The sequence below is a fragment of the Amblyraja radiata genome, chromosome 5, assembly GCF_010909765.2.
Source record: "Amblyraja radiata isolate CabotCenter1 chromosome 5, sAmbRad1.1.pri, whole genome shotgun sequence".
Lineage (NCBI taxonomy): Eukaryota > Metazoa > Chordata > Chondrichthyes > Rajiformes > Rajidae > Amblyraja > Amblyraja radiata.
In genome coordinates this window covers 25,197,866-25,219,304 of record NC_045960.1, presented here as the reverse complement: position 1 = coordinate 25,219,304, position 21,439 = coordinate 25,197,866, and the positions used below count along the sequence as shown (strand labels likewise).

At 44.3% G+C, this 21,439-nt stretch overlaps 1 protein-coding gene across 7 annotated transcripts in view; it reads right to left on the bottom strand.

Annotated features, from left to right (window-relative positions):
* Positions 1-21,439, bottom strand: part of sh3bgrl2 (SH3 domain binding glutamate rich protein like 2) — a 143,020-nt gene that overhangs the window by 40,347 nt on the left and 81,234 nt on the right. For 2 of the 7 annotated variants that reach the window (XM_033020814.1, XM_033020812.1), the window contains exon 4: positions 7,299-7,575. The exons of 1 other annotated variant lie outside the window; for it this stretch is intronic. In XM_033020814.1, coding sequence (XP_032876705.1) covers positions 7,471-7,575 — 105 coding nt within the window. In that variant the 3' untranslated portion in view covers positions 7,299-7,470. Of the gene's footprint in view, positions 1-7,297; positions 7,576-19,283; positions 20,856-21,439 lie in introns of those variants that run through there. 4 more of the 7 variants (XM_033020807.1, XM_033020808.1, XM_033020809.1 and 1 more) reach the window with 3 other exon arrangements.

Below are 21,439 nucleotides of genomic sequence, written 5' to 3'. Positions count from 1 at the left end.
AGGAACCGGTGATGCGTTGGGCAATTTTCACCACCCTCTGCAGTGCTTTCCGGTCGGAGACAGAGCAGTTGCCATACCATACTGTGATGCAGTTGGTAAGGATGCTCTCGATGGTGCAGCGGTAGAAGTTCACCAGGATCTGAGGAGACAGATGGACCTTCTTCAGTCTCCTCAGGAAGAAGAGACGCTGGTGAGCCTTCTTGATCAGAGTTGAGGTATTGTGGGTCCAAGAGAGGTCATCGGAGATGTTGACTCCCAGGAACCTGAAGCTAGAAACACGTTCCACCTCCGTCCCGTTAATGTGGATGGGGGTGTGCGTGCCGCCCCTGGACTTCCTGAAGTCTACAATGAGCTCCTTGGTCTTCTTGGAGTTAAGGGCCAGGTTGTTGTCAGCGCACCATGCTGCTAAGTGCTGGACCTCCTCCCTGTAGGCCGACTCATCGTTGTTGCTGATGAGGCCAATCACCGTTGTATCATCTGCATACTTGATGATGGTGTTAGTACCATGTACCGGTGTGCAGTCATAGGTGAAGAGGGAGTAGAGGAGGGGGCTCAGCACACAGCCCTGTGGAACGCCGGTGTTCAGGGTGAGGGTTGAAGAGGTGTGCTTGTCTAACCTAACAGACTGGGGTCTGTTGGTTAGAAAGTCCAGTATCCAGTTGCAGAGGGAGGGGTCGATGCCAGGTTACCGAGTTTGGTGATCAGTTTTGATGGTATAATGGTGTTGAATGCTGAGCTGTAATCGATGAACAGCATTCTTACGTAAGTGTCTCTGTTGTCGAGGTGGGAGAGGGCGGAGTGAAGTGCCGTTGAGATGGCATCCTCCGTACTCCTGTTCTTGCGGTAGGCAAACTGATAGGGATCCAGTGTGGGGGGTAGGCAGCTTTTGAGGTGTGCCAGGACCAGCCTCTCGAAGCACTTGGTGATGATGGGGGTAAGTGCAACTGGGCGGAAGTCGTTGAGGCTTGCCGCAGTGGAGTGTTTTGGCACTGGCACGATGGAGGTGGTTTTAAGGCACGTGGGGACAACTGCTTGGGCAAGTGACAGGTTGAAGATGTCAGTCCAGATGTCTGTCAGCTGCGCAGCACAGGCCCTGCGCACGCGCCCGGGGATGCCGTCAGGGCCAGCAGCTTTACGTGCATTAGTCCTACTCAGTGTCACGTATACGTCGTAGGGGGTGAGTGTGAGGGGTTGGTGATCGGCAGGTAGCACAGCCTTGGTGGCTGTCTCTAGATTGTCCCTGTCGAAGCGGCCATAGAAGTGATTAAGCTCCTCAATGAAGGAGGGGTCGCTGGATGTGGGGGTGGTGTTGGAGGGTCTATAGTCCGTGATGGCCTGGATGCCTTGCCACATGCGTCGGGGGTCGGAGTTGTTGTTGAAGTGCTCCTCAATCCTGAGCTTATGGCAGTGCTTTGCCTTCTTGATGCCCTTCTTCAGGTTAGCCCTGTTCTGAGTTCTGAGCACCGTGTTATAGGAAAAATGTTGTCAAGCCAGAAAGGTTACAGAGAAAATTTACGAGGATGTTGCCAGGACTGGAGGGCGTGAGCTACAGGGAGAGGTTGAGTAGGCTGGGTCTCTATTCCATGGAGGGCAGGAGGATGAGGGGAGATCTTATGGAGGTGTATAAGATCATGAAAATGATAGATCGGTTGGATGCATAGTCTCTTGCCCAGAGTAGGTGAATTGAGGACCAGAAGACATAAGTTTAAGGTGAAGGGGAAAAGATTTAATAGGAATCTGAGGCGTAATCTTTTCCACACAAAGGGTGGTGGGTGTATGGAACAACCTACCAGAGGAGGTAGTTGAGGCAGGGACTATCCCAACATTAAAAACAAATCAGTTATACAGGTACATGGATGGGACAGGTTTGGAGGGATATGGACCAAATGCTGGCAGTTGGGACATGTTGGCGTGTTTGCAAGTTGGGCCAAAGGGCCTGTTTCCACACTGTATCACTCTATGACACTCGGGCATTGAGCACCGCTCACGCACTAGAGCGCGGACTGGACTTTCACCAAAACATGGCACCCCTTGCATGTGGGATCAGTAGACTTTTTCTGTACACTTGCTAATCGAGGAAGTGATTGGGTATGGCAACACTGGACTGTATGTAAGAAAATAATTTCACTGTGCGTTTGCACATGTGACAATAAAAGTAACATTGAACCAGTGGTTCACAAGGTATTTTTCTGGGTGGGGTTATGACATATGGATTATTTTTACTTCTCCCCTCTTGTACTTATACCTTTTGAAGACGCAAGGAACTGCAGATGCTGGGATCTTGTGCAGGACACACAGTGCTGGAGTAGCTCAGCAGATCAGGCAGCATCTCTGACAGACATGGATTGGTGATGTTTCAGTTCAACACATAACGTCACCTATCCATGCCCTCCCTGGTGCCGACTGGCCTGCTGAGTTAATCCAGCACTTTGAGTTCTAGTTCTTTTTGAAGTTTATTTCATGCAAGGCATGCATTAATAAACAATGTCTTTAAGGATGCAAAGGCAAATTATGATTTCTTTAAAATATTTTCAAGTTCACAAGTGTCTTCTGACCTTTACATTATCTATTTAACATGCATTTTCTTGTGATGTGTTGATTGCCAATTTACTCAATTATGGTATTTCCAAGCACATGCTTCTCTTGAAGTGGAATAAAAATGATGGTGGCGGTGAAGATGACATTTTATTGTCACTTGTACTAGCTAGATAGAGTGCGATTCTTTGTTTTTAGCATACAAAGTTCACAAATGAGTCGCTACAAAGGTACTGACAAAGTTACAAGCAGTACCCATCCCCTCTGCGACGGCCCCCGCTGGCCGGATCCCCCTTTGTTATTGGCGGCCCCTCAACGCTGCGACTCCCTTTGTTCTCAGCGACGCGGCCTGTCCACCTCGACCCGACCTCAGGGCTTCAGACCGACCTCGAGGTACTCTGACATCGAGGACTCCGACCTCGCAGAGTGCCGGCTTTTCCACACGGCGCCTCGCCCTGTGGGAGCCTTCTCAATGATGATCACCGAGTTCATTGTTACTTATGTCGTCACAAAGACACTATACTGTAAAAGCTCAATCATCTGAAATTGGAACAAAATCAAAATGTCCACTTCAACACTTTGATGCTGTTGGGGCATATACTTCACCTTGCTTCCTGCGGTCAACAACTAGCTCCGTCATCTTGCTGACATTGAGGGAGAAGTTGTTGTCTTAACACCATCTCACGAAGCTCTCTATCTCCTTCCTGTGCTGTCTCTTAGAGATCTGGTCCCATACTGTGGTTTAATCTAGATACCTGGAACTGCAGATGCTGATTTATCAATAAAGACAATGAGTGCTGGAGTACCTCAGCAGGTCAGGCAGCATCGCTGGAGGACATGGATATTGTGATATGGTACTTTATTTGTCACATGTACTGAGGTACAGTGAAATTCATTTTGTATAGAGTTCACTACAAGTATCACTACACAGAAGCACTTAGATACATATTAGATAAGCATCTCAGATACAGTACAAGTGTATAGCAGTGGTACACTGAGACAGTACCCAGAAACATTTTGTGTTAGGACTTTTCTTCAGACTGATTTTTTTTTTCCTTCTATAAATGCTCAGCAGACTATGCAACTTTATTGGAGACGGAGACATTTCAATTGCCTTCTGCCAAAGCAATGTAAGCTTATCTGATCTTTCTTTCAAATGTCACATCTATTCCCAAAGCTGGCACCATCCATCTCAGAGGTATCACCCATTTACCTTCTATCTCATCACTGTCAGATTAGCCCTCATTCCACTGAGAGGATAGTTTAGTTTAGCTTAGAGATACAGTGCAGAAACCGGCCCTTTGGCCCACTGAGTCTGTGCCGACCAACGATCACCCCGCACACTAACACTATCCTATACACACTCGGGACAATTTACATTCGTACCAAGCCAATTAACATACAAACCTGAAAGCCTTTGACGTGTGCGAGGAAACCAAAGGTCTCGGAGAAAACCCACGCTGGTCACGGAGAGAACGTACAAACTCCGTACAGACAGCACCCGTATTCAGGATTGAACCCTGGTCTCTGGCACTGTAAGGCAGCAACTCTACCGTTGCGCCACTGTTCCATCCAACAAATCAAGCATACAAACACACAACAAAAAAGCTTTTCACTACCACTAACGTGTCAATAAACGAAACTGAACTCTCGTTGCCGCAGAACATGAGAAGTGGGAGTAGTTCAGCCATTCCATCAAAACAATAGGTAGACTTGCCCATGGCACTATTTTCCTGCTTTCTTCAGTATCCCTTCATTCCCTCGTAGTTTAAATATCTGTCAATCGCTGACTTGACTCCCCTTCAATGACTCTGCCTTCAAAGCTCCTGGTTGTGGAAAGTTCCAAAGACTTGAGAACCTCTGAGAGAAGCAATTCATCGTGCTGTCTGAAATGTATATACTGCAACCATATCCTGAAACTATGGCCTTGAGTTCCAGACATTTCCTCTCGCCATCCACCATCAATCCAAGGTTTAGTGGGGGGGACTTGGGTCAAATGCGACTGGGCAAATGGGACTAGCTTAGACATGGCATCTTGGTTAGCATGGATGAGTTGAGCCAAAGGGCCTGTTTCTGTGTGGTATGACTCTTGAACTCTCTCCACCCTATTAATTCCCCTCAGTATCTCATGTGTTTCAATAATATTGTCCCTTATTCCTCTATGATCGGAGTATGAATTCAATCTTTAAGCAGCGATCCTCTGGGGAATGAAGCTGGACTACCTTCTCTGTGTTACCACCTGTGTTTCTTCCTAAAAATATGGACACCAAAACCACATGCAGTACTCCAGATGCAGTTTCACTAGCATCCCATAATATGCAGTAAAACACACTTGCAAATAAAGGCCAATGTTTCATTAGCCTTGATAATTACTTCTTGTGATTCCTTGCTGATTCCTTGGTAAAATGAAAATTTGTAGTCACCGTTATTTTCAGCCTTCCTTCCAAAGCAGATGATCTCTTTCCGATAATGCCTGCTGGAGGAACCGGTTTAGGGACAGAGGAAGAGAGTTCCCACATGAGATAATGGTGAATGTAAACTGCAGATCAGGACGACAGCGGTACAGGGTGGCACGGTGGCAAGCAGTAGAGTTGCTGCCTTACAGTGCCAGAGACCCAGGTTTGATCCTGATTATGGGTGCTGTCTGTATGGAGTTCTCCCTGTGACCACATGGATTTTGGCTGGGTGCTCCGGTTTCCTGCTACACTCCAAAGACATACAGGTTTGTAGGTGAATTGGCTTCAGTGAAATTGGAAATTGTCCCTAGTGTGTAGGATAGTGCTAGCGCCGATTGCTGATCGCTGGTCAGTGTTACGGAAACCCAGGGCTGATCCTTTCAGTTCGTAAATCTCTGCGCTGTTATCTTTGGTGGCTCCGTCCAGTAGAGGGACAGAATATACCCGGAGATTGTGATAAATGTGGCCATGTAATGGCTAAAATGTATGGTGGACTGTTGCTTTACTGGTTTTAAGATAGCTCTCCCAAGTTAGGTGCAGATTGATGATATGGGGTTTGCAAGGGCAGTTTAGCTGGGAACGACTTAGGTGCATATTTGAAAAGCCATGACCTGCTGGGATACGGACTAAAGGGTGAGAGATGAGATTACCTTGGTCTGTCTTTTTTCAACTGGCATGGATATGACGGCAGAAAGATCACCTTCTGCATGGTCAATTAGTGTAATAAAATCATAGTCAAACAGCGTGGAAACAGGCCCTTCAACCCAACTTGCCCACACCGACCAACATGTCCCATCTAAGCTAGTCCCACCTGTCTGCGTTTGGTCCATATCCCTCTAAATCTGTCCTATCCATGTTCTTATCTAATTGTTTCTTAAACGTATTGATAGTACCAACCTCAACCTCATCCTCCGGCAGCTCGTTCCATACACCCACCACACTTTGTGTGAAAAGTTTACCCCTCAGATTCCTATTAAATCTTTCCCACTTCACCTTAAACCTAAGTCCTCTGGATTTTTCCATGATTCTATGATTCTATTCTGGCACAGCAATGATGAAGATGTGGCATCAATAGTTACATATCAAATAAGATCAATTAGAACAAGTTGTCCTACAACTTTAGGCTGTGCACGCCATACGCAAGAAGAAGAATAGTTGTATCTGCATAGCGTGCACACTGTGTTTAATATTCACAAACAGATTGATGCTCACCTGCTGACTGTATGCATTGGGCATTGTGGTCTGTGCCTGCCTATGTTTACCCACAGTAGGACAGTATCTATGCCTTGTTTATTTAAGTGGCTGTCTAAATGCCTCCTAAACATAGTAATTGTATCTGAATGTTTGTTCCACTAAGTCTAAGTCCCACAGGAGTGAACGATGTAGAGGGTGAGGCTCCTATATGTCTGAACCTGCATAATTTCACCTGGCATTCCTGAGATGGCGATTCCATTCCTCTGTAATGATTAGATGATGGATAATAAAATAATTGTATTCAACGCATATTTTTTCTCTGAGACATGAGATGCTGGAATCTTGACCAAAAAAAACAAAGTGCTGGAGGACTTTAGCAAGCCGAGCAGCACATGTGGAAAGAAAGGTGCAGAAGACGTTTTGGGTCAGGACCCTTCTTCAGATTGACAGGTTTTCTTTAACAGATATGTGTCAGGTCTCAATCTCCGATTACCTGTGCTCGAAAGTTCATTCGTTCATAGGTTCTAGGAGCAGAATAAAACTATTCGGCCCATCGTATACTCCACCATTCAATCATGGCTGACCTATCTTTCCTTCTCAACCCCATTTTCCTGTCTTCTCCCCATAACCCCTGACACTAGTACTAATCAAGTATTGATCAATCTTCGCCTGAAAAATATCCATTGACAACCTCCGCAGCCTTCTGTGGCAATTAATTCCTCTAGTTCACCACCCTGTGACTAAAAAAAATCCTCCTCATCTCCTTTTTAAAGGAACATCCTTTTATTCTGAGGCTATGACTTCTGGAACTAAACTCTCCCAACAGTGGAAACATTCTCTCCATATCCATGAAGTTTCTCTATTTGGTAAGTTTCAATGAGGTCCCCCCTCATTCTTTTCGAAAATCCAGTGAGTTACAGGTGCAGTGCTGTCTAATGCTCATCATATGTTATCCTAATCATTCTTAGGATCAGGAAACTAGGTGTCTAACATCAAACAGTTCAGTCCTCAACAGCACCATTTTACAACTCAATAATTGTCCTCACACACGTAAAGGCAATGCCATTTAAATCATTTGTATTATATGGAGCAATCCATCTTTATTTCAACAGTATATTACACAAGAACTGTGGCAATAGTTTCATAATCACATTACATAATTTGCAAAAAGCAATTTAAGTTCTTGAATTCAACGTTTATAACAAAGAACCACATAATCACCAGTAGCACAAATAAAAAGAGTTTATTGTTTAATGCATTAATAAACTATTTCTGACAACCTCGTCTACTTTACCAGAGCTTCAGTGACAAAGGACGTGAAGTCATTCATCATAATTTTAGCACCCAATTTTTTCTTATCATTGAGATGAATTTCAATGGAATAGACCATCTGCAATGAAGAACACCTGCAATTAGTGAATAACCTGTAAATTATTTTTTTAAATGGTAACAGAGGGTGGACAAGCCAGGAAAACTCCAGTTGGAGAACAACAAAATCATGTCTTGGTGCATACATGTTTAGCCTAAGATCAATTACATTGCAATTTCATGCCAAACTTACAAATTTATATCCAACATTAAAAAAAATGACGACAAGCAGGGAGATATCAATGTAAATCTGCAAAATAGAAATACATATAAATACTGAACTCAATAAATATTTCTTCTTTCAGTAAGTAATGATAAATAAGAAATACTAATCATTATCCGTCCTTATTCGACTCAGCAGGGATCGAAATCAATCCTTGTGTTGAACACACAATATAAAGCTGATGCCTTTAGTTTAGTTTACTTTAGAGATACAGTGCAGAAACAGACCCTTCGGCCTATGGAGTCTGCACTGACCAGCGATCACCACACACCAGTACTATCCTACACACTGGGGACAATTTACAATGTTTACCGAAGCCAAATAACCTACAAACTTATATGTCTTTGGCATGTGAGAGGAAGCCTCAGCACCAGGAGAAAACCCACGTGGTCAAGGGGAGAAAGTACAAACTCCATACAGACAGCATCCATAGTCAGGATCGAACGCGGGTCTCTGGCGCTGTAAGGCAGCAACTCTACCACTGCGTTACTGTGCCGCCCCCTGCACTATTGTTCACTTTTTTCACCTAGAGAGTTGTGAATCTATGGAATTCTCTGCCACAAAGGCAATGGAAGCCAATTCACTGGATGTTTTCAAGAGGGAGTCCGATATAGCTCTTTGGGCTAACGGAATCAAGGGATATGGGGAGAAATCAGGAACGGGGTACTGATTTTGGATGATCAGCCATGATCATATTGAATGGCTGTGCGGGCTCGAAGGGCAGAATGACCTACTCCTGCACCCATTTTCTATGTTTCTATGGTTCTATAAGTGATTAGTCATGGAATTTTACTAATGGTTGCAGGTTTGATGTTTGCAAAGTTTGGCAAATAAATCATTGTGGTAAAATAGAAAATATTCTGTGTACCAATTGTGCTTTTTGCAGACAATTATGAAGGAGTGTTGCCTGTGAAAGTAAATTGGTAGTTTTTGGAACTCTTACTGCCGCAGTCTTTTTATGTGGGGGGTGGGGGGGAAGGGAGGAGGAAACTGTATTTCTCCGTCCCTACCTGGTCAGAGATGCAGCTTTCCTCCGAGCTGCATCTTCGCCCCATCCCCGCGGCCTACCAATGGGACTGGAGCGGCGTTTCATGCCGGGACCGGCCAGAACTTCAGCTTCTGCCGCGGCACAGCGCTAAAGCACCATCGCAGAGCATGCAATGCCTTACCCGGGTTGCCGTGTGGTAAGCTCCGGAGTGCTGAAACCGCCGACTCCAACATCGCGGAGCTGTGGTTGTGGAGCGTCCAGCCGCGGGCGGCGCTGACTCTAAACACTGTGGAGCCTGGGATCTTTCGCTGAGATCGCCAGTGTTGGAGCTCCGACCAGCGCGGCCTGTGGACTTCGGGAGCCGTGGTCTCCGGGGATGATGTAGCCGTTCCAGACACTCCAAGCCGCTGAGAGTGTTCTTCCGACGCCGGAGCTCCATCATCCGGCGAGAGGGCCTGAAACATCGGGCCGCCGGAACGGCGGCTGCGGAGGCCTCAATAGGCCCGACCATGGGTGAACAAGCAGGAAGAGGACTGGACTTTGCTGCCTTCCCTCACAGTGGGAACCATTGTAGGGGGAAGTTTTTATGTTTTATGTTAAATTCTCAGGGCAGTGAAGAATGTTCCCTCAGCAATGAACAACCAGCAGTTATTGTTCAACTCACATATTAGAACAGCATAAATACTTGTGATACAAAGTACTGGAGTAACTCAGTGGGTCCGGCAGCAACTCTGAAGAACATGGATAGGTGACGTTTCGGGTCAGGACCCTTCTTCAGACCCTTCTTGAGACTCAGATGCTCCAGAGTTCTCCAGGATCTCTGGAGATTTTGTAAACCACCATCTGCAGTTCCTTGTGTCTCCTAAAAATACCTGTGATTATACATTCAAATGAACAAATCTTTTATCTGTCAATATCTCAATCAAACAGCTGTGCAATGGTTTTGTATAAATACCTGAGTGTTCAAATATACAAACTTTTCAAACAATGACAAGGTACTTCCCTACAGCCATCAAGCTGTTAAACACTAAAACCTCCAAATAAGCTCTGAACTACATAGACGGGGCATTGGTTTTGGCTTTTTGCATTATTATTGTTTGTTTTTAGGTTTGTATGTACAGAATGTATGCATGTATGTATATGTATGGATATGTATATATAAGTATACTGAGCTTCATTTTTCTTCTCTTCTCATTTATCATTGTTTACTGAGTACTATGTTTATATATTTTGTTACGTTGCTGCAAGTAGGAATTTCATAGTTCTGTCTGGGACACATGACAATAAAACGCTCTTGCCTTGACATTCCTAAAGGCAAAAAACGTGGAAAACAAATTTATACGTACAATCTGAAGGCTTTCACCTTTCAATACATGTGCAATCAAATATTCTATGGGATAAAATCATTCATGAAGCCAGATGGTGTAAATTTAAAGCTGGAAAAAAAGTGAGTCTCCTGCAAATGACAGGCCTCAACATTCCCTTACAATTACAATGTGTTGCATACCGCAAGTGACTCATCCACACCCAGCAGCACAAGAACAATCTTGTTCCACACTGAATTACAACTTGTTTTAATCTTATCATTTTTATTCTGGTGCTCTATTTATTAAGTGTGTGTAGGAAAGAACTGCAGATGCTGGTTTAAATCGAAGGTAGACACAAAATGAAGGAGTTACTCAGCGGGAGAGGCAGTCACCCATTCCTTCTCTCCAGAGATCCTGTGGATTTATTAAGTTATTTTAAAGAGTCTGCTGAGGTATGAGAAGGAACAAAGCTTTCCCATTCTTGGAGTGGCTAAACAGAACTTATGCAGATTGCAAAATAAAATGTAAGCTATTCGTCTGGAGACCCGCCTGAAGAAGAGTCTCGACCTGAAACATTACCTATTCCTTTTCTCCAAAGATGCTGTCTGAACAGCTGAGTTACTCCAGCATGTTGTGTTTATCTATCCATTAATATGCTGCTAAACACTTAATTCTCCTTCCCATTCCCACACTGACCTTTCTGTCCTAGGTCTCCTCCATTGTCAGAGTAAGGTTAAATGCAAATTAGAGAAACAGCATCCAATATTTCGCTTGAACAGCATACAGCCCAGTGGTATGAATATTGATTTCTCTAATTTCGTAACCCCGGCATTCCCTCTCTCTCCATCCCTCCCCCACCCAAGTCGCACCAACTTCTCGTTTTCACCCAACAAACAGCGAACAATGGCCTGTTTCCATTTTTGCACACTTTTCATTCATTGTTCCTTATCTCTACATCATTGTCTATATCTCTCATTTCCCTTTCCCATGACTTTTAGTCTGAACCTGAAGGGTCTTGACCTGAAACGTCACCCATTCCTTCCCTCCAAAGATGCTGCCTGTCCCGCTGAGTTACTGCACCTTTTTGTGTCTATCTTCGGTTTAAACCAGCATCTGCAGTTCCTTCCTACACAGAGGGATATGGAATATATGCAGGCAGATTAAATCAGTTTAACTTGGCATCAAGTTCGACATAAACATTCTGTGGGCCAGAGTGCCCGTTCCTGTGCTTTACTGTTCTATCCTCTATCATAAGATCATAAGTGATTGGGTCAGAATTAGGCCATTCGGCCCATTAACTCTACTCCGCCATTCAATCATGGCTGATCTATCACTCCCTCCTAATTCCATTCTCCTTCAGCTCCCCATAACGTTTGACACCTCTACTAATCAAGAATCTATCTATCTCTGCCTTAAATATATCCACTGACTTGGGCTCCACAGCCTTCTGTGGCAAAAAATTCTACAGATTGACAACCCTCTGACTAATGAAATTCCTCCTCATCTACTTCCTAAAAGAACATCCTTTAATTCTGAGGCTATGACCTCTAGTCCTAGGCTCTCCCACTAGTGGAAACATCCTCTTCACATCCACTCTATCCAAGCCTTTCACTATTCTGTATGCCTCAATGAGGTGGCCCCTCATCCTTCTAAACTCCAACAAGTACAGGCCCAGTTCTGTCAAACACTCATCATATGTTAACCTACTCATTCCTGGGATCATTCTTGTAAATCTCCTCTGGACCCTCTCCCGAGCCAACACATCCTCAGATATGGTGCCCAAAATTGCTCACAATATTCCAAATGTGGCCTGACCATCGGCTTATAGAGCCTCAACATCACCTCCTTGTTTTTGTATACAAGCCCTCTCGAAATAAATGCTAGCATTGTGATGGCTTTCTTTACTACAGATTTGACTTGCAGATTAACTTTTTGTACATCCTGCACCAGCACTCCCAAATCCATTTAGATTTCTGGATTCTCTCCCCATTTAGAAAATAATCTATGGCTTTATTCCTACTACTTAAATGCATGACTCCACACTTTGCTACATTACATTCCATTTGCCACTTCTCTGTCCACTCTCCCAACCTGTCCAAGTCCCTGGTTTCTCTACAGTCTCTCTACAGAATCTGCAGTCACTGCTTTCTCTACACTACCTGCCCCTCTACTTATTTTCGTATCATCCGCAAACCTGGCCACAAAGCCTTCAATCCCCTCATCCACATCATAAATATTCACTGTGAAGAGCAGCGGATCCAGCACCGTGCCCTGTGGAACTCCGCTAGTCACTGGCAGCCAACCACAAAAAGCCCCCTTTATTGTCACTCCTTCTCTTCTGCCATCCAGCCAACCTGCTATCCATGCTAATATCTGCCCTTTGATACCATGGGCTCTCATCTTCCTTGGCAGCCTCTCGTGTGGCACCTTATCAAAGGCTTTCTGAAAATCTAGGTAAACAACATCTACCATTTCTCCTTTATCTGTCCTGCTATTTACTTCTTCAAAGAATTCCAGCAAATTTGTGAGGCAAGACCTCCCCTTCATAAAGCTATGCTGACTTCGGCCTATTTTATCATGAACTTCTAAGTACTCTGTAACCTCATCCTTTATAATGTACTCTAACATCTTACCAATCACCAAAGTCAGATTAACCGGCCTATAGATTCCAATATTCTGCTTTACTCTCTTCTTGTGCAGCTGGTAATATTAGCAATTTTCCAATCATCTAGAACCACTTCTGACCCTAATGATTCCTGAAATATCACTATTAATGTCTCCACAATCTCTAAAACTACCTCTTTCAGACCCCGAGGGTGCAGCCCATCTGGTCCATCTTCAGCCCTTCATCCCAAGCATCTTCTCCATAATAATAGCCACTCCACTAACTTCCACCCCCTGACTCTCTTGAATTTCAGGTAGATTGCTGGTGTCTTCCACATATACTATATGCCTTTGGCAAAACGGCATTTTTCAACTGTGAATCCAGAGGCTACTTTTTACTGGACTACATGCTTCACCAAGGTAAGACCTGCAAATATTGACAGAAGCTCATGATCAAATTGGCTAGGGGCCTAAATAATCAATAGCCTTGAGGATTTTTTCCACTGCTTGCTCAGCAGGTATTATTTGCAGTGTGCTGAAATATGCATATTTATCTTGGAAGCATTTCAAGCAGCTGATTTGTCAGGTGCCCATGCTCTCCATTCATTGGGGGGATGTTTTATTTTTGTAACATTTAAAAAAAGGTCTTTCTGATGAAGTAACCTGCTTTACCAGTGTCCTGATTGATTCAGAAGACAGGCACAAAATGCTGGAGTAACTCAGCGGGACAGGCAGCATCTCTGAAGAAAAGGAATAGGTGACGTTTCTGGGTCGAGGCCATTCTTCAGACTGAGACTCAGGGGAAAGGGAGACGAGAGATATAGATTGGACTTCAGAGAAATGAAGGAAGAAATGCAAAAAGCACCAACAGTCAAGGAAATGTAGGGCACACGATAGGCCATTGTTGGGTGTGGGATAAGTGGCAAAGAGTAAACACAGGAACTCAACAGAACGACAGTAAAACTAGTACAATGGCTAGAGTGGAGAGAAGGGATGCACTGGTTACTTTAAGTTAGATAAACCAATATTGACTAGTTTTAATAGAGACTAGACCAAGTGCAGACTCGTTGGGTCTGTTTCCCCAACGGCGTTTGTGGGGGGGGGGGGGGGGCTGCGGCATCACACTCACATTAACCACCCCCCAAACACACAGGTGGGGGGAGTGGGGGGGGGTGAGAAGAGGGGAGGGAGGGAAGAGGAGGAAACGGGACAGATTTGGGAGGGAAAGGAGAGCGGGGTAGGGGGTGAGAGAGGGGGATGGGGAGAGAGATGTGGGGGAGGGGGGGCATGGGGAGGAGGGAGGGAGGGGGAGAGGGGTGGGGGGAGAGAGGGGAAAGAGTGGGGAGGGAGAGTGGAGGGGGAAGGGGGGAGAAGTGGAAGAGTGGGGATGGAGGGGTAGGGGGAGTGGTGGAAGAGGGACAGAGGGGTAGGGGGAAGGGGGCGGGGGGAGAGGGAAGGGGGTGGGGTAGAGAGTGAAGGGGGGTGGGGGAGAGAGGGATGGGTGGGAGAGGGAGACATAGAAACATAAGATTCTATAAGATCCCCCCTCAATCTTCTAAATTCTAGCGAGTACAAGCCGAGTCTATCCAGTCTTTCTTCATATGAAAGTCCTGACATCCCAGGAATCATTCTGGTTAACCTTCTCTGTACTCCCTCTATGGCAAGAATGTCTTTGGGCATTGGGCATTGTGACATCACACGATGGAACGTTCACCAGGGGCTGGGGCTGGTGCAAAGGCATATGTAAATGGATCCATTCCAATTGGACATCTGTGAGCATTGGGCATTGTGACATCACACGATGGAACGAATCAAAAGGCAGAAAGGCAGCCGGACGGACGGCAGGCGGCAGCCACAGGCTTTTAATATATAACTAGACCAAGTGCAGACCCGTTGGGTCTGTTTCCCCAACGGCGTTTGCAGGGGGCTGAGGCATCACACTCACATTAACCACCCCCCAAACACACAGGTGGGGGTGAGAAGAGGGGAGGGAGGGGAGAGGAGGAGGAAACGGGACAGATTTGGGAGGGAAAGGAGAGCGGTGGGGATGGGGAGGGAGGGGGAGAGGGTGGGGGGAGAGAGGGGAAAGAGTGGGGAGGGAGAGTGGAGGGGGAAGGGGGGAGCGAAGTGGAAGAGTGGGGAGGGAGGGGTAGGGGGAGTGGTGGAAGAGGGACAGAGGGGTAAGTGGAAGGGGGCGGGGGAGAGGGAAGAAGGTGGGGTAGAGAGTGAAGGGGGGTGGGGGATAAAGGGATTGTGGGAGAGGGAGAGGGATGAGGAGAGGGAAACATAGAAACATAAGATTCTATAAGATCCCCCCTCAATCTTCTAAATTCTAGCGAGTACAAACCGAGTCTATCCAGTCTTTCTCCATATGAAAGTCCTGACATCCCAGGAATCAGTCTGGTTAACCTTCTCTGTACTCCCTCTATGGCAAGAATGTCTTTGGGCATTGGGCATTGTGACATCACACGATGGAACGTTCATCAGGGGCTGGGGCTGGGGCTGGTGCAAAGGCATATGTAAATGGATCCATTCCGATTGGACATCTGCGAGCATTGGGCATTGTGACATCACACGATGGAACGAATCAAAAGGCAGAAAGGCAGCCGAACGGACGGACGGTAATAGATAGATAGATATAGCATTGAAACTGGCCCTTTGGCTCACTGATTCCACACCGACCATTGATTGCATGTTCACAGTAGTTCTGTTATCCCACTTTCTCAGCCACTGTCTCCACATTAAGGCCAATTTGCAGAGGCCAATCAACCTACAAACCTGCATGTCTTTGGGGTGTGGGGGGAAACCGGAGCACCCGGAGGAAAGCCACGCAGTCACACACGACGTCTTCCGTGCTACCATGCAGGGGTGGAAATCGCTATCAAAACATGGGGGGTGAAACAATTTGGGGGGGGGGGTTGCAGTTTCTTGGTGGCCGTGCGCACACATACACACACACGCGAAGCTTCAGAGGCTTCGGCCATGGGCCCTGTGGACGGTAACATCGGGAGCTGACCTGGTTGGTGACCGACTCCGAACTCCAGCAACAGCAGCATGATCCGCGCCGAATCATGGGGTTTGAATTAGCTCGTTCGCGGGACCTTTCATCGCCCGGTGCGGCTTAAAATCGGCCGGCAGGAGGTTCAACATCGGGAGCCTTGATCGCCTCAACGCAGCAGTTTGATTTTAAGCAGCGCCGGGCGATGAAAGGCCCCGCAAATGGGCCGATTCAGGCCTTAGAAAGCATCTGATACCCGCTTGAATCTTTCAAAAGCTACAATATGATAAATAACACTTAAACAAATAAAACTGAAGCAAATAAAGGCAAACAGAAGAACCAACCTTGGAAGGGAGGGAGAGAGAGATGGGAAAAAAATACTAAATATCGTGAGTGACCATGAATGAGGGACTTATTTGCAATCCAGCCAGGAAACCCCTTCGACCGGAGCCCTTAATGACCTGACCCGTTCAAATCCGATACCAATTTAAATCTTTCCCATCCACCAATACATCCAATTAGTTCAGATGGTAATTGTACCCGCATCAGACAGCTTTAAGAAATTCTCCGTGAATACCTTCAAGAATACTTGAAAGTCAAAACACAATTGGTGACACATCATGTTAATATGATGTTAATAGAAACATTTAACAAGCTCTTCACAATGACACCCCCACTGTCTCGCGGAAAGCGGAGATTTTAATAGATTTTTTTTCACCAAATTTCAAAATCCAGATTACAAAACATGGGGGGAATTGTCCCCACTTCTCAAAACATGGGAGGGACGTGTCCCCTCATCCTCCCCCCCCCCCCCCCCCCCCACCCCCAGGATTTCTGCCCATGCGGTGCCCTGTAATGTAAAAGTCTAAATAAACCTAACTCAAGGAACAGCAAGTAAAATCTCAATACAATGTTCTAGAAATGTTCCTCATATTTCCCAACAGGAGTCCATTTAGCATATTTCTCAAAGGATATCAAGCTGTCTCATGCCCCCCTTATCTCTCTGCAACCTGTACCTTCTCATGTACCCACCCACTCCTTCCTTCCGCATTCCTATGCGAGGGATCATATAAGAGCCAATTAAATTGCCAGCACATCTTTGGGACACAGGTAGAAACTGAAACACTGAGGTCAATGGGAGAAAGTGCCAACTTTACACAGAGAGCACCTAAGATCAGGATCAGACTCAGATCACTCAAGCTATGAAGCAGCAATGCTACTAGCAAAAGTAATGGCTAATTACATTACAATTTTCACATTGGTTGCACATCATGGCTTGAAAATCATATTTACCATCAACTTCTCTGCTGAGATTTTGTATTGGTCACCCGTTATAAAGTAGAAGGGTGTTCTATTCCAACCATCCCAGAATCAAGGTGCCTGTCATCATATCCGAACGAAAATAGTATAAAAGCGTGGCCTTTTAATTCATAGCAGTGTATGGCAATTTTCAACACAAGGCATTCATCAGGTTTTACCAATAGTTAAATGGCCCCTCTGGTGAATGGACATGCTTAAAATATCTTAAGCACACTTAACATAGGCAACAGAGTAATTTGTGAGCTCGACTCAGGATGGCCATATAAAGAAAGATGCACCGCGGATAATTTATTTAGATAATCCTCACATTTTTACAGTGAAATTGAAGCATACACATTAAGATTATAAATTTGATTTGACAAAACGTAACAGGGATTAAAAAAATTAAATCACACATTGTCCATCAAAACCAGTCAAGAACTTGTCTGCATGAAGAGTGTGGGATGATGGATAGAGCAAGATACAGGTGTATCTAGATGCACATAACATGCTGCTAGTTGGTACAATTTCCTCTTGAATATTTACTAAATTATCGTTAATGTTTCTAGTTTAAATGATTTAAATGACATCATTTATTATGTATAATAATCACCACTTGAGCATTCATGGCCAGGAGCACAAACTTGTCAACGTGTTTAGTTTTTAAAGAGTGTTACTTGTTCTTATTTTACAAAGAGGGGTAATATTTGTATACTAGTATCCCAAACTAATTGGAAACTGTTTATCAAGCTGGAAATATGAAAAAATAAAGCTAACTGCTGTTTTCTTCAATTGATTAAATAATTTACAATTACACAATGTCTTTAAGCAATACAAGTAGAACAAAACTGAATGGATAAAGACAGATTAAGTGAGTTAGTTGGAAGGTGGCAGATAGTATAAAGAAAATAAACATTTGTTCACTTTGATTGGAAGAATATAAAGCAGAATATTTTTAAACTTGGGGATTGAAGAAATATTGAGGTACAAATGAATCTAGGAATGTTTGTACTGCCAACAATTAAGGTGGTAAATGGTGCATTGGCTTTTAATGGAAATGGGTTGGAGTGTAAGATAAAAGGAGTCAGTGTATTTGTACACTTGCAGTTTAGTTTTGGTCGCCACACCATGGGACGGAACCACTTGCCTTGCAGATAATACAATGTAGATACTCTCCTCTCCTAATCAGACTCCTTTTCACTTTGGACTTTACTATAGATTAGAGATATAGTGTGGAAACAGACCCTTCAATCCACCAAGTCCGCACCGACCAGCGATCATCCTGTACACTAGCGCTATCCGACACACCATGGACAATTTACAATTTTTACCAAAGCCAAGTTCGTAACCTAAATACCCGTACGTCTTTGAAATGTGGAAGGAAACTGGAGCACCTGGAGAAAACACCCATAGTCAGATGGAACCCAGGTCTCTGGCGGTATAAGGCAGCAACTCTACTACTACACCACCATGCCACCCATCTTTAGCCTTTATCACTTCTCCACCCATCAGCCAATCAAACCCTCCTCACCTGTATCCACCCATCATTTGCCAGACTTTGTTTCACCCCCAGCTCTCTTTTCCAGCTTTCTCCGCACTACTCCAAACAGTCTGAAGAATGTCCCAACCTAAAACGTTGCCTGTCTATTCCCTCCATACATGCTGCCTGACCTGCTGAGTTCCTCCAGCACTTTGTGTTTTGCTCAAGATACCAGCACCTGTAGTCTTTTACATCTTCACTAGATTGCTTCTTGGGATCACCGGAGTTTTGAAATGCGCAAAAATTTAATTGAAGCATTAGTGATGACTGTCTAGATGCCAAACCTCTGTTTTCCCTGCATGAAGAGTTCCAAACCGTAAGCTTTGTCTTGGGGTACGGAATGAGATGAGATCAGAGGGTTGTGGATCTTTATTATTCGCTATTCTGAAAACTGTGGACACCAAGTCTTAATATTGAAAGATGCAATGGATACATTTTTGATGGCTAAAAGGATCCAGGGATGAGGATTTCAGTTTTAATGAGCTGAGGCAGGGGCAAGTTCAAGTAGCAATAAGTAGTCCTAGATGCATCTCCCACTCTGAAGAAGCGTCTCAACCTGAAACACACCTATTCCTTTTCTCCAGAGATGCTGCCAGACCCGCTGAGTTACTCCAGCATTTTGTGTTTATCCTTGGTGTAAACCAGCATCTGCAGTTCCTTCCTACACATTTTGTCTGCTCCACTGCAAAATCTCCTCAAAATACCTCTGCTTTGAATTTCTCCTCCTCTCCCTTCCGTCATTCCTCCTGTTCACTGATGAAGGGTCTCGACCTGAAATGTCGCCTATTCCTTATCTCCAGAGATGCTGCCTGACCCGCTGAGTTACTCCAGGATTTTGTGACTATGTTTGGTGCAAACCAGCATCTGCAGTTCCTCCAGACACACTTAAATGCATATGTATTTGGTCTGAATTTGTGGGTCAAAAATGTCACCAAAGGAATGGAGTTCATGGTTGGAATAGAGAACAATAACTTTGGTCTTCCAATTAATCAGTAGGGAGAAAACCTCAGTTCATACATTACACAACATCAAGCGGAGGTTAACTGTGAGTTTAATAATCTTATGTACGTTGATAAAATAACCCTTGGGTAGCAGATTTTCCATGGGATCATCCCATTTTTCAGCTGAATATTTACTTGGTCCACATTAGACACATCAATTGTATTTATGATTCTTGTGCAGATGACATTATTGGCTTCGTGGTCAGCCCATGCAGATTGGTGACTGGGCAGAATAATCTTAACCCAATCTGGATTTTGCACTTTGTGCTCTGTGTATTTTTCCAATATATTTTTCCCTCAATATGGTTCTTGATGTTTAAGATTCCAGCTTTATGGTCCTGTAAAGACAAGTTTCATGGAGGACAGTGCTTGGCATGTGATTTTTTTATTACATTTTACCACATGATGCCACTTAGCCAAGTATCCCTTCCTCTGCTTTCTGCATTTGAGGTCATAATTTAACATTAGGAATACCTAATGACTAAAATAATGGGCCTACTGTTCCAAGATGCATTATACTCACTGTCTGCATTAAATATGTCTTGCTATTGCAAAGATTCTGGACAACATTGATAATAAATACAAAATACAATAACAAATGCTTGGCAAATCAGTATCTCAGCAAAAACAAAAAGCCTTTAATACTTTTGCACCAGTCATGTGATTTAGTATTGTGCCTTTGCTTGCATTAAATACTGCAGCAGGCATTTACTGGCATTGCTCCAGCAATGATCTCAGCATGTTTTCTGCAGAGTAGAGATGGAAATAACAGCAGCAGTTCTTCAAAACATTTCAGCATTCAGTGTAAAGTATTTTCATAAAGAAGACATGTACAACTCCAGACCCCTTTAGTTGAGATTCATCCGTACAACTCTGTCCATTCTTCTGTTGCTCACCACCTATAGTATATAGTGGCATTCATAGGGGATTGTCCTTAGATTAATGATCTTAACCTGAAGAATGTCTCTTTAATATTTGAGCACAAATTTTGGGGTTGGTGAAGGTAGAACACAGGTACAATGCAGGTACAACACTGTTCAAATAAACCAAGGTTTAATAAGGCAAGGTGGCAAGCAGCAAACAGGATCCATCCAGTTTAGCAAAGAACTTGACTGTTTCATGTGTAGTTGACATGACCAGTTATGCTTTTCTTCTAATACCGTTATAGCTAAAAGGTTTCATTGTGGTAAGCTGGGATATAAAGCAATGGTCGACGACATAACACAAGGCATTTATTGTGCTGAGGTGTTCCAATAATGAATAGCCAAGCTTAGAGCCAGCTCTACACAAGACAAACCATTTGGGTTACATGTGAGCTTTCAAGGAACTATGGTTCAGAATCCTATGAAGAAGAAAACAGAACAAAAGATTAAGAATGTAGAACATAGATCAGTACAGCATAGGAAACATGCTCTTTGGCCCACAATGTCCACACTGGACGAGATGACAAGATAAGTTAATCTCCTCTGCCTGTCCACCATTCTTTGTATATCCATGTATCTATCCAAAGGCCTCTTGAATGCCACTATCATATCTGTCTCCACCACTACCCCTGGCAGTTTCACGCACCCACCTCTCTCTGTTTAAAGAACGTCCTGCACATTTCCTTTAAACTTTACACCTCTCACCTTAAAATTATTAGAACACAGAATCAAACAAAATTAACGATACAGAGGGGGTCATTTGGCTCATTGTGTCTGTGAAAAAATGTTATTCAGCCTAATTCAACTATTCAGTACCAGATCTACAGCCCCGCGGGTCATGTCTCTTCAAGTGCACATTAAACAGTTAAATGTGATGTACTGTTAAATGTGATGAGAATTCTGCCTCTGACACGCTTCAGGCACTGAGATCGCCACCACCCTCTGGGTTAATTTGAATTTTCGTTCCCTTCTAATACCCCCACCAATTACTTTAAAATCTATG